At 42.4% G+C, this 24,575-nt stretch overlaps 1 protein-coding gene across 2 annotated transcripts in view; it reads left to right on the top strand.

The window, feature by feature from the left end:
* LOC120319349 (vascular endothelial growth factor receptor kdr-like) overlaps nucleotides 1–24,575 on the top strand; it is a 191,545-nt gene that overhangs the window by 115,472 nt on the left and 51,498 nt on the right. For both annotated transcript variants that reach the window (XM_039368128.1, XM_039368129.1), the window contains exons 11-16: nucleotides 2,748–2,868; nucleotides 17,264–17,372; nucleotides 19,117–19,410; nucleotides 21,564–21,710; nucleotides 23,024–23,149; nucleotides 23,314–23,420. In XM_039368128.1, coding sequence (XP_039224062.1) covers nucleotides 2,748–2,868; nucleotides 17,264–17,372; nucleotides 19,117–19,410; nucleotides 21,564–21,710; nucleotides 23,024–23,149; nucleotides 23,314–23,420 — 904 coding nt within the window. The remainder of the gene's footprint in view (nucleotides 1–2,747; nucleotides 2,869–17,263; nucleotides 17,373–19,116; nucleotides 19,411–21,563; nucleotides 21,711–23,023; nucleotides 23,150–23,313; nucleotides 23,421–24,575) is intronic.

Below are 24,575 nucleotides of genomic sequence, written 5' to 3'. Positions count from 1 at the left end.
TAGACAATTATTGGAAAGGTGGAAGATAGATTATAAAGTGGGTTTGATTAGAGAGGATGAAAATTTGTTGAAACAAATTAAAGATCAAAGCCGATTTCATATAAAAAGAATTTATGATGTATTAGTGGAATTGGATTCAGAAACAGAATTAGTTAAAGATTGCATGGTTAAATGGGCTCAAAATTTTGATGAGCCGGTTTTATTAGAAACATGGGAGACAATTTGGGTGAGGAATGTTAAATTTACGCAAGCTCAAAATTTACGGGAAATTTTTTATAAAATGTTTTATAGATGGCACCTTGATCCACAAAAGATGTCTCATATGTATTCAAATTTGCAACCTAAATGTTGGAGATGTGGTTGTTTGGATGCAGCGTACTATCATATTTGGTGGTCATGTAAAAATATAAAGGCTTTTTGGATTAAGATTTGGTGGAATATTCAAAAAAATTTTAAGAGAAGGATAAAATTCACTCCACAATTGTTTTTGTTAGGTATTATTGTTGATTGTGATGATAAAGAAATTATTTTAATGTTAAATTTAATTACAGCGGCAAAGTTGTTGATAGGACAATATTGGAAGAAGGAATTTTTGCCTACTTTGGAGGAATGGTTTTTTAAAGTTTCTTACTTATCTGAAATGGCAAAAATTTCGGCTTATTTGAAAGATCAATCGCAAGAGAAATATCTCTTGGTGTGGAAAAGATGGATAAACTTTATACAATATAAGTATGATATTAAAAGATATTATTTAGCTTTTGAATAATTTATGTTTAAATTTTAAGATAATAAGTATTTTTATTATATATATATATTGGACTCAAAGTACTTAAAAATTTGTGTTTTTTTTAATGTAATTTTTGTTTGAGGTTTACTTAAGTTTAAATGTTTTGTATTTTTAGTTCTAGTTAACCCTGTATTCAGCTCTGGGAAGATGGGGGGAGGGTTTCTGGGAGGGTGGGGAGGTAGTGGGAGAGGGATTTTATTGTAAAATTGCAAAAAAATTTAATAAAAAAAAAGATATGGGCTGGGTTGATCACTCCATCTAAAGACCTGGTTTATTTTAATTATGGTTACTTGAAAAACCAACAATGATTGAATCCACTTATCTCACTAAGCCACAAACTATGGTTTGCACATTGCTGGGTTCACTCAACATGCTAAGGCCAAATCTTTTGTAGGGCATAATGCAATCTGTGAATAGCTACTTATGTTGAGACTTTGAATGTCTGCAAATGACTCTCCTGCAGCCTTCAAACCGTATAACTGGGGGGGGGGGGGAAGAAGAGCATTGCAATTTGCTTCCATGCTCCAAAGCCGAAAACAGACTGGCTCTGTTTCGGATGCCAATGCTGGCTTGCAAGCCCCTCCTGGCCCAGCCTACAGAGACTCCCGCCACCCATTTCTTAACTTTTCCCACCTTCTTTGAAGAAACAAGCTCACCAGAACAGCTGAGACATCAAAGATCAAAAAAAAAAAAAAAAAAAAAAAAAACTGGCCAGGAAACATTGGAGTTTGACTGAAAGCCTTTTGGAAGCCACCCAATGAGTGAGCCCTGGCTTCTGTTCCAGTCTTAGAGCCCTCATGACCATCAAAAATATCATTTCTCCTTCTTAAGGCACTTGCAAAGAGAGCTGAAGCAACTGAATGCACACTTGCTTATCTGATTGCTTCTGCGTTTATAAAATTGACATTTGCTTTTTTGTGTCCCACCTTTATTATTTTTACAACTAATTCAAGGCAGCGAATATATCCGACATACCTTCCTCCTCCTAGTTTCCCCACAACAGCCTTGTGAGGTGGGCTGAGCTGAGAGAGAGGGGGACTGGCCCAAAGTCACCCATTTGGCTTTCATGCCTAATGTGGGACTAAAATTCACCCTCTCCTGGTGATTGGCCTAAGTCAGTGGTGGCGAACCTATGACACGCGTGCCAGAGGCAGCACTCAGAGCCCTCTCTGTGAGCACTCGTGCCTTTGCCCCATCCCTGCCTCCCCGCACAGCCCCCTCCTACCAGCAGCCTCCCCGGAGGAGAGTCGCCCCCGGGCATGGCCCGCGCAGAGCAGCGTAGCCAAGGACATGGCAGCTGGGTGGCGGGGACAAGACTCCGCCCTCGCGCTCCATCATGCGCAGATGATGCTGCAGGGGGCGGGTGGAGGGTGTGGCCACCATGGTCCTGCTGGGCCGCCTGGGTGATCTGTTGTGGCGGGCCGTGGAGGCGGGTGGCCCTGCGGGCAGGCGGGGCACGGGGTGGCAGGCAGGGCGGGGCACGGGGTGGTTTTTGAGCACTCGGTCTCTAAAAGGTTCGCCATCACTGGCCTAAGTCATTCAGATAGTTTTCATGCTTAAGGAAGGACTAGAACTCACCGTCTCCTGGTGATTGGCCTAAAGTCACCCAGCCAGCTTTCAGTCTCCCGCATTCTAGCCTAGTGCCCTAGCCACTAGACTAGACCAAACTTGCCTCCCAAATCCTGGGGCTGGAATGGAATAAGAGCAAGTCCCAGTTGTGGGGGGGGGGGGGGAATCCTTTAAAGCAAGCTTTTTAAGATGTCCCTGAGATGTAGGAACTGCTAACACCTTCAGCAGCATGATCCCCAAAGCCAAGGATCATGGGAGATGTAATCCTACAGGTGGGAGATGAGAGGTTGGGGAAGGCTCCTGGAATCTCCAGAAATGATATGACAAACCAGGAATGGTCAGAGCAGATGCAGCCACTTCAGTGTTCTTTTTCCGTTTCCTCCCTCCCCAGATGCAACCGACGTGGAGAAAAAATCAAGGTCCAGAAAACCAACAGACTTGAAACTCCATATTTAGCCAATAGGATTAAGGACATCAGAAGTATGCAGTTTAAACATGGCAATATGTTAAAGGTAAATTTAAACCATATGGGATGCGCCCAGTTCTCCTTTTCTTGAATTTCCCAGGAACTAACTCTCTTCCCAGGACCAAATTCTTCACATGCCTGGAATTTTTCCACCCTGGGATCAGTGGCCGCTTCTCTGCTGGCTTTTTTGGAATGCTGGACACTGACCATGACATCACTCACTCCCCCCTCCTGGTCCAAAACCTCTCCAAAAATGCATGACTCATCCACAACCCTTTTGGCCTCAAGCCTGAGAACGTGCAAGGAGCACTTTGGCCATGAGCTTTCTCACAGCGAAGGGGCCTTTGGATGTTTGAAAGCACAACTCTCCTCACAGCCCCCCCCCCCCCAATCTCCCCTCGCACAGCTTTTTCAGCCATGTTCGGTATGCCATACGTGGCAGAGTCCCAGACAATATAGAGATCAACCAAATATTAAATGGAATCTCACTTTCTCCAACTTGGGAAAATGTCCTTTTTAGGACATTTTCTTTTTTCCCTTTCTTCTTTCCCAGCCTCCCTTTTTCCTTCCTTCCTTCCTTCCTTCCTTCCTTCCTTCCTTCCTTCCTTCCTTCCTTCCTTCCTTCCTTCCTTCCTTCCTTCCTTCTCTCCCCTCCTCTCCTTCCTTCCTTCCTTCCTTCCTTCCTTCCTCCTTTTCTCCCCTCCTCTCTCCTTCCTTCCTCCCTCCTTCCCTTCACCTTCCTTCCTTCCTTCCTTCCTTCCTTCCTTCCTTCCTTCCTTCCTTCCTTCCTTCCTCCTTCTCTCCCTTCCTCTCACCTTCCTTCCTTCCTTCCTCTCTCCCTTCATTCCTTCCTTCCTTCCTTCCATCCATCCATCCTCCCACCTTTCCTTTCTTCCTCCCTCCCTTCCTTTCTTCCTTCAGAATAATATTAAGGGTTATCTTGATTAAAATGCAATGATGTTGCGTCGTTTTCCGTTTTCCTAGCCTCTTTTTATTCTTTCTTTTCTTGGTCTTCATCTGCACAAAATGAGGGAAGGAAGAACCCATCAAAATATCCTTGTGTATTAAACAGAACTAAAATCAAACTGCTAAACCTTAATCCATTTCAGCCCCTGGCTGATCTGATTCACTAGAAGCTGAGCAAGGTCAGGCCTAGGTAGTACTTTGGAAGGGGGATATGTACCATCCAATATGGAGTTGCTTGGGGGTTGGGTGGCATATGTGTTCAATCAAACAATCAATCAATCAATCACCCATGGCTTTTGCTACATGAGAGAAGTAAAGCTGGTCAGAAGAAGCCGAGGGCAAACAAGTTTGGCATTTGCTGCCAAGAAAACAACACAATCAGGTCTATTAAACCACCCGGCCTGGGGATCAAGTCAAAGAAGACTTGACCTATATAGGAATTTGGGAGAAGGGTAGCATCTCCCCCTGCAGGATACAGATACATGTTTTTAGATATTTCTTTTCCTTAAGGAAACTTTAAACCAGTGGTTCTTAACCTGTGGGTCGGGACCCCATTTGGGGTCGAACGACCATTTCACGGGGGTCGCCAAACAACGCAGTCCGCCATTTTTCCCCCTTTTCCTTAGCTGTGCTACTCCCTTTTATTCTATTGGCTTTTGAAAGCCAATAGAACAGACTCTCTTGAATAGAGTCTAATTCTATTGGCTTTCAAAAGCCAATAGGAATTGTCCAGGCTGTCTCTGCCCTGGCTGAGCCCACCAAAAGTCCCAGTCTGCAAACGGGACTGCACTAGTTGAGTAGTCCTCGACTTACGACCGGTTGAGTAGTCCTCGACTTACGACCGGTTGGGGGGTCGCAGCATTAAAAAGGTTGAGAACCACTGCTTTAAATCAATAATAGGACAATGCAAAAAAGATGAATTTATAAAACAAGGATAGAGGGAATATTTTGATTGGATTTTAAGTCAATCTCGTTAACAGCCACCAGGAATAAGGGCAGATAGAGTGAACCCCAGGACTTACTGAGCTAAAGACACTTAAGAAAAGCCTTGAGGAAGGTTATAACAGAATGAGAGCTGGAAGGGACCTTGGAGGTCTTCTAGTCCAGCCCCCTGCTCAAGCAGGAGGCCCTATACCATTTCAGACAAGTGGCTGTCCAGTCTCTTCTTTAAAATCTCCAGTGATGGATGTCCCAAAGATGCTTTTTTATAAGGCAATTGGACTTTCTCGATTTTCTTTGAAGACGTTTCGCTTCTCGTCCAAGAAGCTTCTTCAGGTCTGACTGGATGGTGGGGAATGGAAGGATTTATACTCCTTGCAGACAGGCTATTGAAGAGAAGGACAAGGGGTGGCATTATAGCAGTATTTGAATACTTGATGGGCTGTCATAGGGAAGAGGACATCAATTTATTCTCTGAAGCACCTAAGGGCAGGACAAGAAGCAACAGGTGGAAGCTTATCAAAAGAGAGAGCCAATATGAAACTAAGGAGAAATTTCTTGATAATGAGAAGGATTAATCAGTGGAACTGAAGCTATGGGTGCTCCCTCACTGAAGCACACAGTGCTAGGCTGCATTAACAGAGGGATAGAATCAAGATCACGTGAAGTATTAATACCACTTTTCAATGCCTTGGTAAGGCCACACTTGGAATACTGCATCCAGTTTTGGTCACCACGATGTAAAAAAGATGTTGAGACTCTAGAAAGATACAGAGAAGAGCAACAAAGATGATTAGGGGACTGGAGGCTAAAACATATAAGGAACGGTTGCTAGAATTGGGTATGTCTAGTTTAACGAAGAGAAGGACAAGGGGGGACATGATAGCAGTATTCCAATATCTCAGGGGCTGCCATAAAGAAGAGGGAATTAAGCTATTTTCCAAAGCACCTGAAGGCAGGACAAGAAGCAACGGGTGGAAACTAATCAAGGAGAGAAGCAACCTAGAACTAAGGAGAAACTTCCTGACAGTGAGAACAATTAATCAGTGGAACAGCTTGCCTCCAGAAGCAGTAAATGCTCCAACACTGGAAGTTTTTAAGAAGAGACTGGACAGCCATTTGTCCGAAATGGTGTAGGGTTTCCTGCCCGAGCAGGGGGTTGGACTAGATGACCTCCAAGGTCCCTTCCAACTTTACTACTATTATTATTACTATTATTATTATAAGATTTCAAAGAAGAAATTGGCCAGCCATTGTCCATAATGGTATAGGGCAGGGGTTGGCAACCTTGGCTCTTTTATGACTCGTGGACTTCAACTCCCAGAATTCCTGAGCCAGCTATGCTGGCTCAGGAATTCTGGGAGTTGAAGTCCACGAGTCATAAAAGAGCCAAGGTTGCCTACCCCTGGTATAGGGTCTCCTGCATGGGCAGGGGGTTGGACTAGAAGATCTCCAAGTTCCCTTCCAGATTTTTATTCTAGTCTAGTCTAGTCTATTTTAGTTTAGTCTAGTCTAGTCTACTGTATTCTAAAAAGGGTGGGGCTTTAATCACACTGTCACATCACACTCTTGACACTTTTGATATACACACACACACACACAAACACACAAACACACAAACATAAACACACACACACAATGCAGCAGGGCATTGCACTCTCTAAAACACATTTTAAGGCATTTAGTTGAGTACCTTTTAGCAGTTTTTTGCCATGATTCTGGTTTTAATACTATATTCTTTGTCAGATCATATTTAATGCACTGAACTGATCTTTATCTGTAGACCATAATTTAACTGGTGCAGACTTCTCCCCTTTTTAGATTTTCAGATTTTATTCCTGGCCTATCACCACTAATACCCAATTCCTTGGCATGCAGGTATAAAAGAGGAAAAAGTTCAATTGCACAGCTGCACCCACCATCTTGAAAATTTTAACCACTCCATGAACACTGCTGGGGTTTTTTTTAATCTCTCATTGAAGATGAATGCAGCCCAGTTACCATAGGCCTGAATTCCAAATTCCTTCCCACTAAGTCTCTTTAGGGAAGCCAGCCTTTTAATAAAGCTATAATCAAGTTGGTAGGTATCTGGAGAAACCAGACTTTTCTGATGATGTTCTACAACTTTACAAGCAATTTAGCGATGAAAGAGGCAACCTAAGCTTATCACATGCAGACCTTATTCCCATCAAAAATAGAACTTTCAGCAAACAGGCCAATTCCCTTCCCATCATATCCTAGAAAGTACTTTTATTGGTGTTTGGTTAGCCAGATAAAATAGTAAAAATGTCAGTGCTCTGACAGCCAGTCTTTAATGGAATGTGGTATGAGGTTGGAATTAGCTCAAATTCAAATACTTTCTCATTGCATTCCTTCAACTGTCCCATCCTCTTGCAGTGCTGGAGAGCAATTCCCCGTTTATCACTTAGGTTATGTTATGGTCTCATTGCATTTCAGCTGGTAGGAATACAGAAATTTCAAAAACAAAACAAAAAGCAGCTCCTAAGGAATGTGTTGCTGGTAGCCAATGTATACCATCCTTGTAGCAATAGCATTTAGACTTATATGCAGCTTCATAGTACTTTACATCATCTCATTAAAAGAGTTAAAGTTTCAGAACTAACTTAATTTTTAATCCCTATAGCCGAATACTTTGAGTCCTTCATTAAAAGCAGTACAATATGGAAAACTGATCACAACCCCTATAGTTGGGATTAACAGAGGCAAACACTGCTTCTCCAATGGCCAACAAATTCATCCACGACAAGGAAGGATGAATCTTCAGGTGGGCTTCTTTGGCTGCTCTTCAAATTCCCTGATCTTTGTTCCTGGCTAGGGCTCCACTTTGCAGATGGCACATTCACCAAAATTGAGAATAAAGCAATGCTAAAGAGCAGTTCGGTCCCTTGTAAATGAGACCCTATCTCTTACGATGTAGGTTATTCTTCAAAAGGGCTTTCAGGGATAGAATAAGAGTAACAGAATTGGGAAGGACTTTCGAGGTCTTCTAGTCTAACTTACTGCTCAAGCAAGAGATCCTATACCATTCCAGACAAATGGCTGTCCAGTCTCTTCTTCAAAATCTCCAAGTGATGGAGCACCCACAACTTCTGGAGGCAAGCCATTCCACTGATTAATTGTTCTCAGTGCCAGGAAATTCCTCCTTAGTTCTAGGTTGCTTCTCTCCATTATTATTATTATTATTATTATTATTATTATTATTATTATTATTATTATTATTATTATTATTATTATTATTATGGATCATCGCACAGTCAGCCAGATGTTCAGACTGGATTTGGCATTTTGTCTACCTATCGAGTCCTTACCCAGGACCTGGGATAGGCAGATGTGGATGTTTGATGGTATTACAGAGATCGTCGCAGGATGGAAGCAGTTCCTAGTAAGGCCGCCTTTTGCAATTGACTAATAGCGAATTTGTCAATGCCAATGGTGTTCAAGTGGTGCTCCAGTGTTTTGGGATTGCACCTAAGGAGCCTATTACTATTGGTACTACCCTTGCTTGCTTTTGCCACAGTCTTTCTATTTTTATTTGTAGGTCTTTGTATTTTGTTATCTTCTCCAGTTCTTTCTCTTCTATTCTGCTATCTCCAGGCACTGCCACGTCCAATATCCAGACTTTTTTGTCTTTCTTATCGACAATTGTTAAGTCTGGGGTGTTATGTTGCAGGTGCTTGTCTGTTTGAATTCTGAAGTCCCAGAGCAGTTTAATTTTATCATTTTCTATGACTTTCTCTATTTTATGATCCCACCAGTTTTTGCTTACAGGCAAATGATATTTTTTGCAGATCTTCCAATGCACCATTGTTGCTACTTTGTCATGCCGCTGCTTGTAGTCAGTCTGTCAGTCTTATTTTTCTGGTCTGCCTATCCATTGCTTTTAGTTCTGCTTGAGTCCACTCCACTATTCCAGCTGTGTACCTAATGACTGGAATTGCCCAGGTGTTGATTGCCTTTCCTCCATTGAGTTTGGACTTTAAGATCTTCTTCACTCTCTTGAAGTATTCACCTCTAATCTTTTTCTTGACTTCAGTGTGCTTGATGTTGTCAGCTTGAAGAATACCCAGGTATTTGTAGTACTCTTCCTCATCCAGACTCTTAATGTTATTTTCGTGGGGCATCTTGATTCCTTCAGTTTTCACTATTTTTCCTTGTTTGATAGTAAGTGTGGCACATTTGTCCAAGCCAAACTCCATTACAATATATTGGCTATATATACGGACAGTGTTGAGCAGCGATTCTATTTCAGATGATGTTTTTCCATACAGCTTCAGATCATCCATGTAAAGGAGGTGGGATAGTCTGGCAGATGTTTTTGATGTTTGATTATTTGATTATTTTGATGTTTGAGGATGATGATGATGATGATGATGATGATGATGATTATTATTATAAAGTTAGAAGGGACCTTAGAGGTCATCTAGTCCAACCCCCTGCTCAGGCAGGAAATCCTATACCATTTCAGACAAATGGCTGTCCAGTCTCTTCTTAAAAACTTCCAGTGTTGGAGCATTCACCTCTTCTGGAGGCAGGTGGTTCCACTGGTTAATTGCTCTAGCTGTCAGGAAGTTTCTCCTTAGTTCTAGGTTGCTTCTATCTTTGATTAGTTTCCACCCATTGTTTCTTGTCCTGCCTTCAGACTAGACATACCCAGTTCCCATTCATCATACACTTTAGCCTCCAGATTCTCAGCTTCGGCTTCCAGAAAAGGTTTGGATCTAAACAACTGTTTTTGAGACATGATCTTCATTGCTTTCTCACCATTCTGTCTGTAGTGATTGACAGTGACTCTTTAAGAAATCCCCACTGCACAGCCAGGCCATCTGTCTACTGGAATCTACTATGACCCCCCTAATTAAAACCAATAGTCCATGGGAAACTGGCTCATTCCGCAGCACAAACACAAAAACCCTAGAAATAACTTTATTTACAAAAATGCCTCTGGGTCCCTCAAAGGTCCTATCAACTTACTTAAAAATAAAATGTAGCTGTAGTATCAGACTTTATTTGGAAGCAGGAAAAAACAAACATGTCTGTGTTCGGTCACTTCATTCCAACTCATGGGTGGCTTTGACTAAAAATAAGAAAATGCAGAGAAAGAAACTGGGAATTTGAAAAGGAGAAAGGGGGGAGTCTCCTTTCCACCCAGGCTTTGAATAATGGGAGCTGAAACTGTGAAATATTTCCTAATATTTTCTTTTCAAAACAATACACGGCTAAAAACAGAGTTACTTCTCTTACATTTGGAAACAAACCTTTATGACCCCAAATGATTTGTAAAAGCTTTTACAAGTGGTCCTCAACTTACGACCACAATAGGGACTGCAAAATTGGTTGCTAAGTAGTGCGGTCATTAAGTGTTGCCTCACATGACCGTATCTGCTTTTATGACCCTAATCTAATGCTACAGTCATTAAGCGAGATATCGTGTAACCATGTCTTGTGATTTCCTGCTGGCTTCCCCATTGACTTTGCTTGTCGGAAGGTTGAAAATGACAATCATGTAACACTGGGATGCTGCAACCATTGTAAATGCATGATGATTGTTAAGCACCTGAATTATATTCCCATGACTGTAAGGATGCTGGGGCAGTTGTAAGCATGAGGACCAGTCGTACTTTTCAGCACCGTTGTAACTTTGAATCATCGCTAAATGATGGTTGCAAGTTGAGAACTATCTGTATAAAAATCTGTTTTCAGCCTGCTATTTTTTCAAGAGTTTGTGGCAGTAACTACCACAAATATTCAGCAGAACATTTATAATGTTTGCCTAAATCAGGGGTAGGCAACCTCGGCTCTTTTATGACTTGTGGACTTCAACACTGAGCCAGAATTCCTGAGCCAGCCTGGCTCAGCTTGGAAACCTCTCCCTTTCCCCTCAGCATGGCTGGCTCAGGAATTCTGGGAGTTGAAGTCCACGAGCCATAAAAGAGCCAAGGTTGCCTACCCCTGGCCTAAATGGATAATACTTTCCAATATTATACATCAAATATAGTTCTATGATCAAATCAAGTTTCTGTGGCAGCCCTCAAATATTGGAAGACTGCTATCATGTCACCCCTAGTCCTTCTCTTCGCTAGACTAGACATACACAATTCCTGCAAGTGTTCTAGGGCTTCTTTTGAATTCCAGTGTAGCATCCTTTTCCGTGTCATTCTTGTAGCCTGTCATTTGTAAATCCACTTTCAACTTAGTCTCAATCTTGCCAGATTGAATATGTTCCTTATCATTTTAGACACTTTTGTCTCTGCATAGAAGCAGAGGTCTCTGCTGACACTATTAAAATAAACTTCTGAGTCCATTGTTCAAAAATATCCTTCGGCGTATCCAGTGTTAAAATATTTAATTGTAAATCAAGTTTATGTGCTCTTCTCCTTTAATTGTAATCTTTAGTTCCCTCTAGTGTCCCATTTTTCAAATCTTCTGTTTTTTAAAAAAATAAAAATAAAAAAAGCATTTTTCCATGGGAAGGATTCCTTATCATTAATTCCAAAATATGCAGGAAGAAACAGGAGGCCAAAGGTGGCTTCAGAAAGTGGAACCAACCACCACAAGGAATGAAAAGCCAGCAAGTAGAATGTTTCTTTGATAACTCCTCTCTGAACAAGGACAGAACTTGAGATTGCCCACAAGTGCTCCATACTGCTGCTCCTCACGAGATTGCAAGACAGCAACCTCTGGCAGTTTTAGAGCTCTGAGAGATGAAAGAACAGCATCTTGCTGAAACCACAGTTCACACCTTTGAAAGGAAACATGTGTAAGGTCTCGCCTCAGTTATTCCCTCAAGAAAGTGTAACTCTTGAAACAGGCACCGTTTCAAAAGGATCTCTTATTGAGAGAAAGTGATTGCAGAGAAAGTAGGCAGGATCTAACGTTCCTGTGTGAAAATGTTAGGCTAAAACCCCATTGTTCAAACACCTCCCAACTGCCCAGTCCATGGAGAGCCAATCTGAGGATGCGAAGGTGTTGTGAGGACTCTGAGCCAAGAAAGTGATAACAGGTTGTTCTGAGGCGCCCTGATCTTGGTAGCAGGTGGGATTCTCCGGAGATGAGGCAAACCAGATGGCCCCAGGGCCCATTCCTGCTCCCCAATTCCCAGGAAGATATATCAAAGCAAAAGAAGAACAAAGCAAAATGGATACATCTTGTCCCCCCTCCCACTGGAATAGCAGTGTCCCAACAGGCATCTATGAGGACCTGACAACTTAGTTCACATACAGTGGTACCTCAGTTCTCATCCTTAATTGGTTCCAGGAGGCACAATGAGTACCAAAAACAATGAGCACCAAACTTTTTCCCATAAAGAATAATGTGAGTCACATGGCAGCCAACAAGTTCTAGCTTGTACATTGAGTACCAAACAAATGATGAGGACTGGGAGAATATTTTCAAGTCCAAATGTGCTTAGTACCAAATTTGATGAGTTTCAAAACAATTAAGGATCAAGGTACCACTATACTTCCTTTTCTAGACACTTTTGGAAATTGCTTGTTAACTGCTTTTCAGCTATTAGAAAACTTTGAATCAAAAAGTCTGACTACAGCGAGTGAGTTTCCTTTAGTCCTTAGCGAAAGAACGTTTCAACTAGAAATTAAAAACATCTTCTTGGAATAAATAGCAAAAAGGTAATTAAAACTTTGATTTTAGAAAGTTAAAAAAGAACTAAGTGTCCAGATAAATTTAAAACAAGCCATTAAAACATTTCGTAGCCTTAGGAAATCCGTAATCAGATAGTTGTTTTGCCTTTATTTATCTCTAAATAGTTAGTTTGAACTATCAGAGGGACAAGGAACTAATAATCTAAGCCAAAATTAAATAACACTGGCCCACTCATTCATTTCAATAATAAATTATTCTCTTTTTAATCATAAAGTCACCCTGGGAGTAAACAGAGGCATGGCTGTTTCTTATTTATACTGCATGCTTTCAAACTCCTTATCTCTACAGATTTAAGAGCTGTGAAGTAATTGATCTCCTGGGAATTTTTGCACTGTGACATGACTTAAATTTTTATTTATGTACTTATCAGGGCTTTGAACTGGAGCTTCAAAATAGTTCTTCGCACGTGGGTGTGCAAGTGAAGGACAGCTCAAGGCAGCCATGACTTTCTCTATATAACCAGGCACAGCTGCTCTCAGATGTTGCAGGGAGATGCTGTGTTCACAGTCCCTCATTCACCAGGGCATTTTGGATGACTGATTCCCAAGTATTTACATCATACATGGTGATGATGTTATCCATTCAGTTGTGTCCAACTCTTGGCAATTCTGTGGGCCAGGTTTCCCCATATCCTCCAGTCTTGCACTGATTCTTTGAGTTTTTCTATGTTCTGGCTGGTATCAGCTTTGATGGAGTCCAGCCACCTTGTTCTTTGATGGCCTGCTTTCCCACTAACATTGTCTCCTCCTGCATGACATGCCCAAATTATGTGAGATGCAGTTTCCTGATTTTGCCTTCTAGTGACATGTTTAGCATTATGTGCACATCATACATATCCTACTCCATCAGGGATTCCTGAGAAGCTTGTGGTAAACAAACTGGGTGGTTTATAATACCCACATAAATACACAGATAAACAAAAGGGACTTCCTTTGATGAAGACATCCCTTGTGCACTTACTTGGAAGTAGGTCTGATTGAACACAAGGAGTCTGAATGGAAACCTAGCATATGAAAACACATGATGGGCAACCTGCTGTTGTGGTTGTAAGCCAAGGAGCACAGTTGTAGGTGCCAGAACCCATGAGAAGATTAAGGATTACAAATCTCACTCCCATGCACCTTCTAGACATCATGACATCAACTGTAGTTCCAAGAACAGGAAAACTCTCCCAAACTAAAATAAAAGTTAACCATCACCATTACTAAAATGTTTAAAGTGTTGGACGAGGACCAACTCCAACTCTCTTCTCAGGTATGAAATTTAAAGGGGATAAAATAAAATCAAGGAAAAAGAGAGTCTCAGATACGGTTCAAGATTCTGCAACAAATATGGGCCGCCAAATATAATAAATCAACCGGAAAATGTTTGTGCTGAAACAACCTGGGCAAATAGCCAAAGTTTGGGGCTGGTTTGGAAAACCTGACCCCCAACAATCCTCCTTCTCCTCCTCCTCCTCCTCCTCCTCCTCCTCCTCCTCTTCCTCTTCTTCTTCTTCTTCTTCTTCTCTTTCTCCTTCACCTTCTCCTTCTTCCTTCAAACTGCCAGAATGAAGGCACCTTCTTAGCTTTGTCGTTGGCCAAAAATAGGTCATTATTGGTACATGTTTCTGGTAGTAACTGACATACCAGAAGGTGGGGCAAGTTCTGTGTGTCTCTCTATATCCACACAATGTGTTGTTATCCACTAAGAGTCTCCATTTGAGAATATCGTCCTTTAATGTTATTCCTTATCCAATGGTCTCCTTCCCCCATCTTTTAATTTGATTTTGTTCTTGTGTACCATCAAAAATGTTTGGTCTTGCCATAAACCTGTTCCTTGATCTGAGTTGGTGGGCTTGGAGCATATGTCCTTTCAGAGGATGTCAAGGATCATTCTCTTACTTAGCTCTTTTGGCATCTGCTGCTATTTCAGCAATTTTGCTGAATTGTATTGACAAAAACCTGCCCCAACTTTTTCTACAAAATGGAGACAGATACAAGTCAGATTATCCTTTTCACAATGAGAACTCCCGGAGTTTGCCATCCTAGGCTGAAAACGCTTCCACAAATACTGGCCTTATGCAAGAATCAATCATTACAGTGTGAATTCATCTTCATTTTGCATTTTTTCATCAAAGAAAAAAGGAAGCCTTTTCTTCCTAATTAAAGTGTGATTGCTTTCATGTTTGGAGACAATAAGAGCCAGAAAAAGGCAGCTGCTCTCTTCCAGGAACTCCAGAAGTTGGAGCATAGGGAACAGAAAATTTCCCAAGGCAATCCCTATCAACTATTTCTGACTTTATTTTTTAAGGAAGAATGCTTGCCAGCTGCTCAAGGTAGAATGCTTTGATCTAGAAGTTAACCTCATTTGCCTTCAGTATTAACTTCACTCCAAAAATAAGAGAGTTGAAAATTAAAGGCCAAATGGAAGTTAAGACTAGTAGATGAGCATAGCAGATTGTATGATAAACATTTTAGAAGATCTAATATTACAGCCCATCAATATGGATCAGGTCAGTATTTTGCCTTGGGTTAATTCATTTTACAAGTTAAACCTAGCAGAAAAATACTGCCAGGGCTTTAGCTCAAAGCTCTTGAGAGATGTTTAGGAACCTAAGATAGAATCATTGCTAATCCTCATTAATCCTCATACACACATGCAGTGGTGGGATTCAGCCAGCTCACACCAGTTCGGCAGAACCGATACCTAATTTTTTGTTGAGTTTGGCAAACCAGTTATGACAAATCTGCGAGGCGCATCATGCTGGGGCTGCTGCCGCCAGGTGTGTCGCACCGGTGATGCTACTGCTTCCATGAGGCGCGTTGCGCCGGTGATGATGACAATGCCAGGCACGTCGCTCCAGTGATGATGACAAACAGATTTTACATTAGGGCACAGAACCGGCTGTTAAATTATTTGAATCCCACCCTGCGTACATATATAGGCAAATCTGTTTATATATGTCCAATCCTGACCTTGTCGTTGTAATCAATAAGTAGGAAAGCTGAATTCATGAACAAAAATAATATTTCAGCATCTATATTTTCCATTAGTCAGCCACATCTTTTTTCACCCTATTTCAAAGTAAACGCAAGAACTCTGATCCAGGGCGCTTGTATTGCAGGGGTCTTCAAACTTGGCCCTTTATGACTTGTGGACTTCAACTCCCAGAATTCCTCAGCCAGGCACGTGTTTTAGGGGATCCATGGTCCAGTTCTCTTGGTAGATAGAATTGATTGGAAAAGCTCCCCCTACCCTTATTGGAAGCTTTCCTCCTAGATTAAATGGAAGTGTAACTTGTTCACAAACTGGAATTACAACAGGCAAGTAAAGAGTAGCTTTATCAGTCCAGTGTAATCATGTCAAAAATCAGGTCACCTTGATTTCTGGATAAGAAGATGCTGCATTGTGCCGTCTTTAGTTACAAATTCGGCTTGTCGCTAATTAAGTCTCTCCATGCCTATAGTCCAATTATAGGGCTTTGAGTTGTGAAAATTCTTGCACATGTCCAACAAGGAAATCTACTTGTCTTACAAGGAAATCCACCCTTTTATCCTTCCGAGTTTTTCTTTTTGTTTTTTTTAGCTCTCCAAGAGGTAATGCCTGAGCAGATCTCAGAACAGATCGAAAGATCTAAAAGCAACACTAGAGAATCTTTGACCAAGGACGACTAGATCTTATACAGGAAGTCCTCGACTTCCAACTAAAATCAAGCACAAAATTTATGTCGCTAAGTGAAACAGTTGTTAAGTGAGTTTTGCCCCATTTTACGATCTTTCTTGCCATGGTTGTTAAGTGAATCACTGCAGTTGTTAAGTTAGTTACAAGGTTGTTACAAGGTTATCAATGGCTTCCCTCATTGATTTTGCTTGTCAGAAGGTCAGAAAAGGGAATGACGTGACCCCGGGAGGCTGCGACCGTTATAAATAAGAATCAGCTGCCAAGCATCTGAATTTTGATCACGGGACCATGGGGATGCTGCAACGGTCGTAAGGGTGAAAATGATTATAAGTCACTTTTTTCAATGCCATTGTAACTTCAATGCCATTGTAACAGTCACTAAATGAACTGTTGTAAGTCAAGGACTACTTGTATTACCAGTTCTTAGAAAACTTAACCGCTTTTATGCTCACTGTTCTTCTATGAGACCCATTTCCGGACAATTTCAAGAAAGTTACAATTTTTTTTTAATCAACCTGTAAGGCAGTGGTGGTGAACCTATCGCACGCGTGCCAGAGACGGCACTCAGAGCCCTCTCTGTGGGCACGTGCACTGTCGCCTGAGCCCCGCCTCCCCCCACAGCCCCCTCCTCATCAGCAGCACCCCCAGAGAGTCGCCCTCAGGCGCAGCCCATGCGGAGCAGCGCAGCCAAGGACATGGCAGCCAGGCAGCAAGGACAAGACTCCGCCCTCGGGCCCCGTTGTATGGAGATGATGCTGCAGGGACAGGCAGAGGGTGTGCCCGCCATGGCGCTGCAGGGCCGCCTGGGCGCTCTGTTGCAGCGGGCCATGGAGGCAGTGGGTGACCCTGCGGGAAGGCAGGATGGGGGCAGGACGGGGCAGAACAGTGGCGGGCAGGGGGCAGGGCAATTTTGGGGCACTCAGTCTCTAAAAGGTTCGCCATCACTACTCTAAGGTTTATACAAGCTGTTTGATGCCCTCTTTATACCATTCACTGTTTCAAATCCATTGTGTACTTTTCATTCATGAATGATCTGCAGAGCTTGAAATATTTTTTGCGATCGGTCTTGATTGCAAGGCAATGGAAGTGCCAACTTTGTTATGTTCTACATCACCAAGCAATTTCCCTGCAGCCTTTTGTGGCTAAAGAAACTAACCTATTTCTTTCTTTCTTTCTCTTTTTTCCTTTGGAAGGTCTTGAGCACTTTGACCATGACAGCGAGCAACGTCTCGGGAATCTATCACTGTGTGGCTTCCAACAAGTTGGGCACTGAAGAGAGGAACATCAGGTTTTATATCACAGGTAAAGAACGTCCATCACCCCCCCCCCCCAGAGGCCCAGAAACATCTGGTGGAAGGACAGAAGATGCAACCTGCAATGATTCTTAGGGGGAGGAGGTCAAAAAAGGCAAGATGGTGGCTAATCATGCAATCCAAGCCCCTTTTACACATAGACAAAGAGATAGATAAAACGTTTTCTGTTAACGACCCTGTCATCCCTTGCATTGGGGTGGGGACTGAATGGAGCTCAAGTGTTTACTGGCCGGATGCCCTTCCTGATGCCTATTCAGAGTTCACAGCAGACAATTATCCATTGAGTCCAGAGAGAGAAATACCTGCTGCTACCTAGGATCGAACTCACAGCCTCCTGATTAAGAGGCGAGAGCTCCACCTCTGGGCTACTGTGCCTCTCAAGACAGATAGACAGATGATAGACAGACAAACAGACAGACAGATAGATAGATAGAAAGATAGCTAGATAATAAAAATAAAAAGGGAGACTCTCCTCTCCTTCTCCTCTTCTCCTTTTCCTCCTTCTCTTCTCCTCCTCCTCTTCTCTTCCTCTCCTCTCTTCTCCTTTCTTTCTCCTTCTGCTTCTCCTTCTCCTTATTCTCCTCTCTTTTCCTCTTCCTCTCCTCCCCTCCACTCCACATCCCAATTCGCGCTCCATATTTTACAACTGCTTCTGCATTTCTGAGGTGTAAGGGCCTAGGCAAGTTAACAACGTCTTTCCAATTGTCCTTGACGCCCCACTGGAGGTCAACAATGGGCTGCTCTACTTCAACGCTTAGCTTGGAAGTTGTATCTAACATGCAGAAGAGCCTTCAGTTAAGTCACTTCCTTAATTGTTGCCATTTTGTGGAAGTGCTGATGACATATTCTCCAACCATGCACTGCATAGGTAGTCCTTGACTTACAACAGTTCGTTTAGTGACTGTTCAAAGTTACAACGGCACTGGAAAAATGTGATTTACGACCATTTTTCAGAGTTATGATCTTTGCTGCATCTCCATGATCATGTGATCAAAATTCAGACACTTGGCAACTGGTTCATGTTTACAACCGTTGCATCCTGCAGTCATGTCATTTTGTGACCTTCTGACATGCAAACTCAATGGGGAAGCCAGATTCCCTTAACAACCGCGTTACTCACATCAACTGCAGTGATTCACTTAACAACTGTGGCAAGAAAGGTCGTAAAATGGGGCAAAACTCATTGAACAAATGTTTTACTTAATAACAGAAATGTTGGCCTCAGTTGTGGTCATAAGTTGAGGACTACCTGTATTTTGAAGCCTTCATCTCAGGGTTGGAAATAAGGAAGTCCTCCATATACTCAGCTACACCTAGATTCAAATGAAGAACAGAATAGAATAGAATAGAATAGAATAGAATAGAATAGAATAGAATAGAATAGAATAGAATAGAATAGAAAATTGAATGCAGAATAGAATAGAATAGAATAGAATAAATTGAATGTAGAATAGAATAGAATAGAGAATTGAATGCAGAATAGAATAGAATAGAATAGATAATTGAATGCAGAATAGAATAGAATAGAATAGAGAATTGAATGCAGAATAGAATAGAAAAGAATAGAAAATTGAATGCAGAATAGAATAGAATAGAATAGAAGGGACCTTGGAGGTCCAGTCTCTTCTTAAAAACTTCCAGTGTTGGAGCATTCACAGCTTCTGGAGGCAAGTCGTTCCATTGATTAATTGTTCTAACTGTCTTTGCCTACTTCTCTCTGATGTTTCTTGCAGACATGCAGTCCAGCCTAGAGGCAGACTCCCAAATGATAGCTATTGTGTCCAGCCACGTCCAGATGACCTGCAAGTGTTCCAAGTACCTTTACGATCACCTCACCTGGTACGATCCCACCTTGCAGGAAGTCCCCACAGCTCTCACCCAGAAGAAGGTGGACAACTATTCCATCTCCTTAGTCCTGGACATCCATAATGTTTCCCAGGCTCACGCCGGGCTTTACAAGTGCCGAGCATCAAGCTACGATAACCGCACCAAACAGCTGGAGAAAAGCACCATGCTCTGCATAAAATGTAAGAAGGCTGGCAACATCTGCCCCATCCTGCTCTTGGCTGGCATGTGGCCTATACGTTTCTCTAATACAGTGTTACTCAACCTCGGCAACTTTAAGATGTATGGACTTCAACTCCCAGAATTCTGGCTGAGGAATTCTGGAAGTTGAAGTCCACACATCTTAAAGTTGCCGAGGTTGTGAAGCTCTGCTCTAACCCATGGGCCCCAAACATGGTAACTTTTAAGACTAGTGAACCTCCATTCTTAGAATTCCTTAGCCAGCCATGCTGGATGATGAACTCTGAAAGTCCACAGTCATAAAGTTGCCAAGTTTGGAGACCCCTGCTTTAAGAGTATGCTATTTTCTTTCCTTACATTTCTCTAATACGGATTTCTTTATGTGCTGTTTTGAATTACAGCATTGCCAAATTCCAAACAAGGCAATTCCGGCAATATTCCAACTTATATGCGGGTACAATTTTGGCAATATTCCTATTTACACACAGAGACACCCTTTACAAAACTGACCCTAAAATGCAATCTATCTCCAGCCTCTGTATTTGTTTGGATAAGTAGATAGAAAGTTATGAAGGCAATTCGGGATTGAAACCTAGGGTTCTTTTTAACTGCATTTGGAGGATTTCAGTTACAAGGCTTGGATGCCATCTTGATTTTTTTAACACCCCAGGCAGATGCCCCTGGTTCTACTCACACAGATGTTGGTAGGAAACTGAAACAGAATTGAATGGATTCATCATCTCTTCCCTAACTACCTAAACAGGAGGGCAATTTGGAAATATTGTTTGAGCATGTGCAAGAAATAGGCTGGGATAGTGAGGCCCGTCCTATGGCGCCATGCGCAGCAGTTCAGTAGGCAGTGAAGAGTGGAAGGAGAATGTTGTGTTGAAGTTGACTCATCCGCTAGATTGGGGTAGGCAACCTTGGCTCTTTTATGACTCATGGACTTCAACTCCCAGAATTCCTGAGTCAGCCATGCTCCTAGTGGACAACCACTTAAATATAAGCCAGCAGTGTGCTGCAGCTGCCAAAAAGGCCAACACAGTGCTAGGCTGCATTAACAGAGGGATCGTATTAAGATCACGTGAAGTATTAATACCACTTTACAAGGCCTTGGTAAGGCCACACTTGGAATCCTGCATCCAGTTTTGGTCACCACGATGTAAAAAAGATGTTGAGATTCTAAAAAGAGTGCAGAGAAGAGCAAAAAAGATGACCAGGGGACTGGAGACTAAAACATACAAGGAACAGCTGCTGGAACTGGTTATGTCCAGTTTAATAAAGAGAAGGACGAGGGGGGACATGATAGCAGTCTTCCAATATCAGGGTCTGCCACAAAGAAAAGGAAGTCAAGCTATTCTCCAAGCACCTGAAGGCAGAACAAAAAGCAACAGATGGAAACTAATCAAGAAGAGAAGCAGCCTAGAACTAAGGAGAAACTTCCTGACAGTTAGAACAATTAACCAGTGGAACAACCTGCCTCTAGAAGCTTTTTCAATCTGGGAAGAACAAAGAAACAAAGGGAGACTTTTTTAGACACAACAACAAAAGTAAGTTAAGTTAGTTTTTAAAGAATTAGATAAACCGGGACTGATTTGGGGAACAAAACAGCACATCAGAAACCCCAGGGGACAAAGGACAATGGAGAAGGGAACCAAATACGATGGGGAGAGGCAAAACATGCCTTGTAAATTGACTTTCATTCTGAATGTGTCATAAAGAAATTGAGATGAGACATTATATATAAAAAAACACCATTTTTACTTACCACACGTTCCTTGTCTTCTGAAAGATTATAGGGGAATGAAGTCCCAGATTTCATTCCTTGATGGGAAGAAAAAGAAGAAGTATAACTGTAGAGTGGATATTACTGAATTGAATTGGTGCTTAGCTTTGGAATCATGAGGACTAGTAACTTACAGGACGTTTTATGGTATAGGAGGAGGAAGAGGAGGAACTGGTTTATCTTCATATTAACCGTTAAAATCTTCCTTCTACCCAACATTTACTTTTAAATCTCTGTGGGGTCCAAGCTGTGTTGATCTGATCTTTATAATTTTCTCAGTTTCTTTTGTTCGGGATGAAGGTTGCCTCTGTAATCACAGAAGCGCAAAGCTTTTGGTGTTAAAATATGTCATTTTCTCTTTGATTGCAGTTAAGACGGTGCCTTACATTATGGAGAACTTTACCAACTTGGAGGTTAATGTGAGCGGGACCATCGTTCTGGAGTGCAAAGTCAACGGGATCCCCCATCCTACTATTGCTTGGCTGAAAGATGGCCACCGCATTGCCCCTGCTTCAGGTGAGCTTCCTAAGATGAGTGGTGCTGCTCTTGTGTCTTTCTCTCTTTTAAGAGCACAGCTGGCCCATTGGAACAGGGGGAATCCGCAGGAAAATTTTTCATCTTCAAGATCCCAAGTTCAGTTCCTAACATAGCAGGTCCAGAACGAGCTATACAATGTCAGGGCCCCCCAAAAGCCAAGACAGATGAAGAATAGAAGAATAGAATAGAGCTGGAAGGGACCTTGGAGGTCTTCTAGTCCAGCCCCCTGCTCAAGCAGGAGAATCTATACCAGTCTCTTCGTCGCTTCTGAGCCGTTTCCTTTTTCGTTCCTCAGCTACAGACAGAATCTTGCCAAGCTAAAGCAAACTACTCGCATCATTAAAGCTATATTCTGAAAACTTCTAGGAAGGAGCCATGTTGGCTCTCTTCGTCTCAACCAAACTATCTAAACTTTGCTATCTCTTGATCCTCTGGAATGCAGCCCCTCCCAGCTGGGAATCTCCAGGCTACATTCCCCACATACATGTAGTCCTCGGATTACGACCTTTCGTTCAGCAATTGTTCAAAAGTACAGTGGTGCTGAACAAATACCAGTTACAACTGGGCAGTGAAGTTCAGGTCATTCCAGCCACCCCCAAAGTCACATGATTGCAATCTGGGCACTTGGCAAGCCCCACCCTCACTCACACTGATGATGTTACCTAGTTGGGTAATGAAACATCTGCCAGCAAACAACCAAGCTCAGAGAGCACCAAGGACCGCACAGCCCCCTCCCTCCTCCTCCTCCTCCTCCTCCTCCTCCTCCTCCTCCTCCTCCTCCTCTTCTCCACAAAGCTCACTCCCTTCTAGCACTGATTGTGTTACCTAGTTGAGTAATGGAAACCGTGCTAGCTTTCAGTTCCTCGAAAATCCACTTCCAGAAATATCAAAATGCAAAAGAGGGTGTGTGCTGAAATCTTGGAGCGACCCTGCTTTCAGCACAAATAAAATTGGACCAGATGGGCTGCTGATTAGCTTCAAAGAAGGAACCCTCAACTGTCCTTGGATCTCTTTCTATCAGTGGCATCCACAAGTGGATTTTAAAAAGCCCTCAAGGTCATGATTGTCGCCACCAAGGCAGAGGTTGTGACCACCATCTTGACTTTTTACACACACACATACAAACACACACAGACACACGCATAATTCTTTTTTCTAATGCGACCTAATGGGGCCATGCGATTCCACTATCAATTTCTCTGGGGGAAAAACTCTTCTAGAGTCTAGAATGTGATGCATGGAAAATAATATTCCTTTTTTCTTCTCTGTCTCCCTCCCCTTCCCTCTTCCAGGAATTTCCATGGAAAACAATACTTTGGTGATTGAACGAGTGAAAAAGGATGACGAGGGTCATTATGAATGCCAAGCGATCAACGAGATGGGTCAAGACAGCACCCGGGCGTTTATTAAAATAGAAGGTGAGAACAGCATTTATACTCCGACTACAAACCCCATCATTTTTAACTGTTGTTAAGCAACCAAAAGCTATCCAATGCATGCATGGTTTATTGCAAGTGAAGCTTAATGGAGTGGTGGGTCAATGGATCTTGAGCTGAAACCTTCTCATGTGTGTCTTTTTCAGGCTCTGAAGAAAAATCTAACATAGAAGTTATCATCCTGGTTTGCACTGGCCTAGCAGCCACTCTCTTTTGGCTCCTTCTGACCCTCTTCATACGGAAACTCAGAAAAGTAAGGTGATCCTCATGTTTGAGGCTTAGAAATGAATCACCCTAGATCAGGGGTAGGCAACCTTGGCTCTTTTATGACTCGTGGACTTCAACTCCCAGAATTCCTGAGCCAGCCATGCTGAGGGGAAAGGGAGAGGTTTCCAAGCTGAGCCATGTTGGCTCAGGAATTCTGGGAGTTGAAGTCCACGAGTCATAAAAGAGCCAAGGTTGCCTACCCCTGCCCTAAATGCTGAAAGAACTAAAGTGATTCAGTAGTCAATTTCTATAGTGCTATCAACGACAGAGAAAAATCTTCATTTGCCTACAGCTGCTTAGTCCTGCCGAGTCAGCTGGAGGCAATTTCTAAATCATGCGATTCTGGGGAAAAAAGACATGGCTACTTTGATGATTCAAACAGAGCTAATTTGTCCATCTTTCACATTTTTGAAAGTACAAGTAGTCCTGCAGACATTTCATTTAGTGACTGTCTGAAGTTACAACAGCACTGAAAAAAAGTGACTTTTGATCCTTTTTCACGCTTACAACCATTACAGCATCCCCATGATCACAGTATCAAAATTCAGACGCTTGGCAACTGACTCATGCTTATGACGGTCGCAGTGTGATCCCCTTTTGCGACCTTCTGACAAGTAAATTCAATGTGGAAGCCAGATTCACTTAGCAACTGTGTTACTAGCTTCACAACTGCAATGATTTACTTAACAGCTGTGGCAAGAAATGGGGCAACATTCACTTCACAAATATCTCACGTAGCAACGGAAATTTTGGGCTCAGTTGTGGTCGTACGTCGAGGACGACCTGTACCACTTCTGAAAGTTCTGCCCAACTGTAAAAACCGTGGGGGGTACAAGAGATTGGAAGAGACTGGAAGAGGGTCGTCTCCCAAGTGTGAATTCTACATCTCTGTCACTTCTGAGCACTGCTTGCTCAGTAGGTTGGCAGTGACACATTTCCCCAACTAACACGTCATTTTCCTAATCCTCGTTCAATGGCATAATCAATTCCTGGCCATGTCACCAGCTGAGTGAAAGTGAAAGTGCAGGTGAATGTCCCTGGAAATCCTTTGAACTTGCTACAGATGATTTGTTGTTGTTAGTTGCCGAAGTCGTGTCCGACCCATCACGACCCCATGGACAATGTTCTTCCAGGCCTTCCT

Source organism: Crotalus tigris, unplaced genomic scaffold, assembly GCF_016545835.1.
Source record: "Crotalus tigris isolate CLP2741 ecotype Arizona unplaced genomic scaffold, ASM1654583v1 scf7180000020640.449710, whole genome shotgun sequence".
Classification (NCBI taxonomy): domain Eukaryota; kingdom Metazoa; phylum Chordata; class Lepidosauria; order Squamata; family Viperidae; genus Crotalus; species Crotalus tigris.
This window is presented reverse-complemented; position numbering and strand designations above follow the sequence as displayed.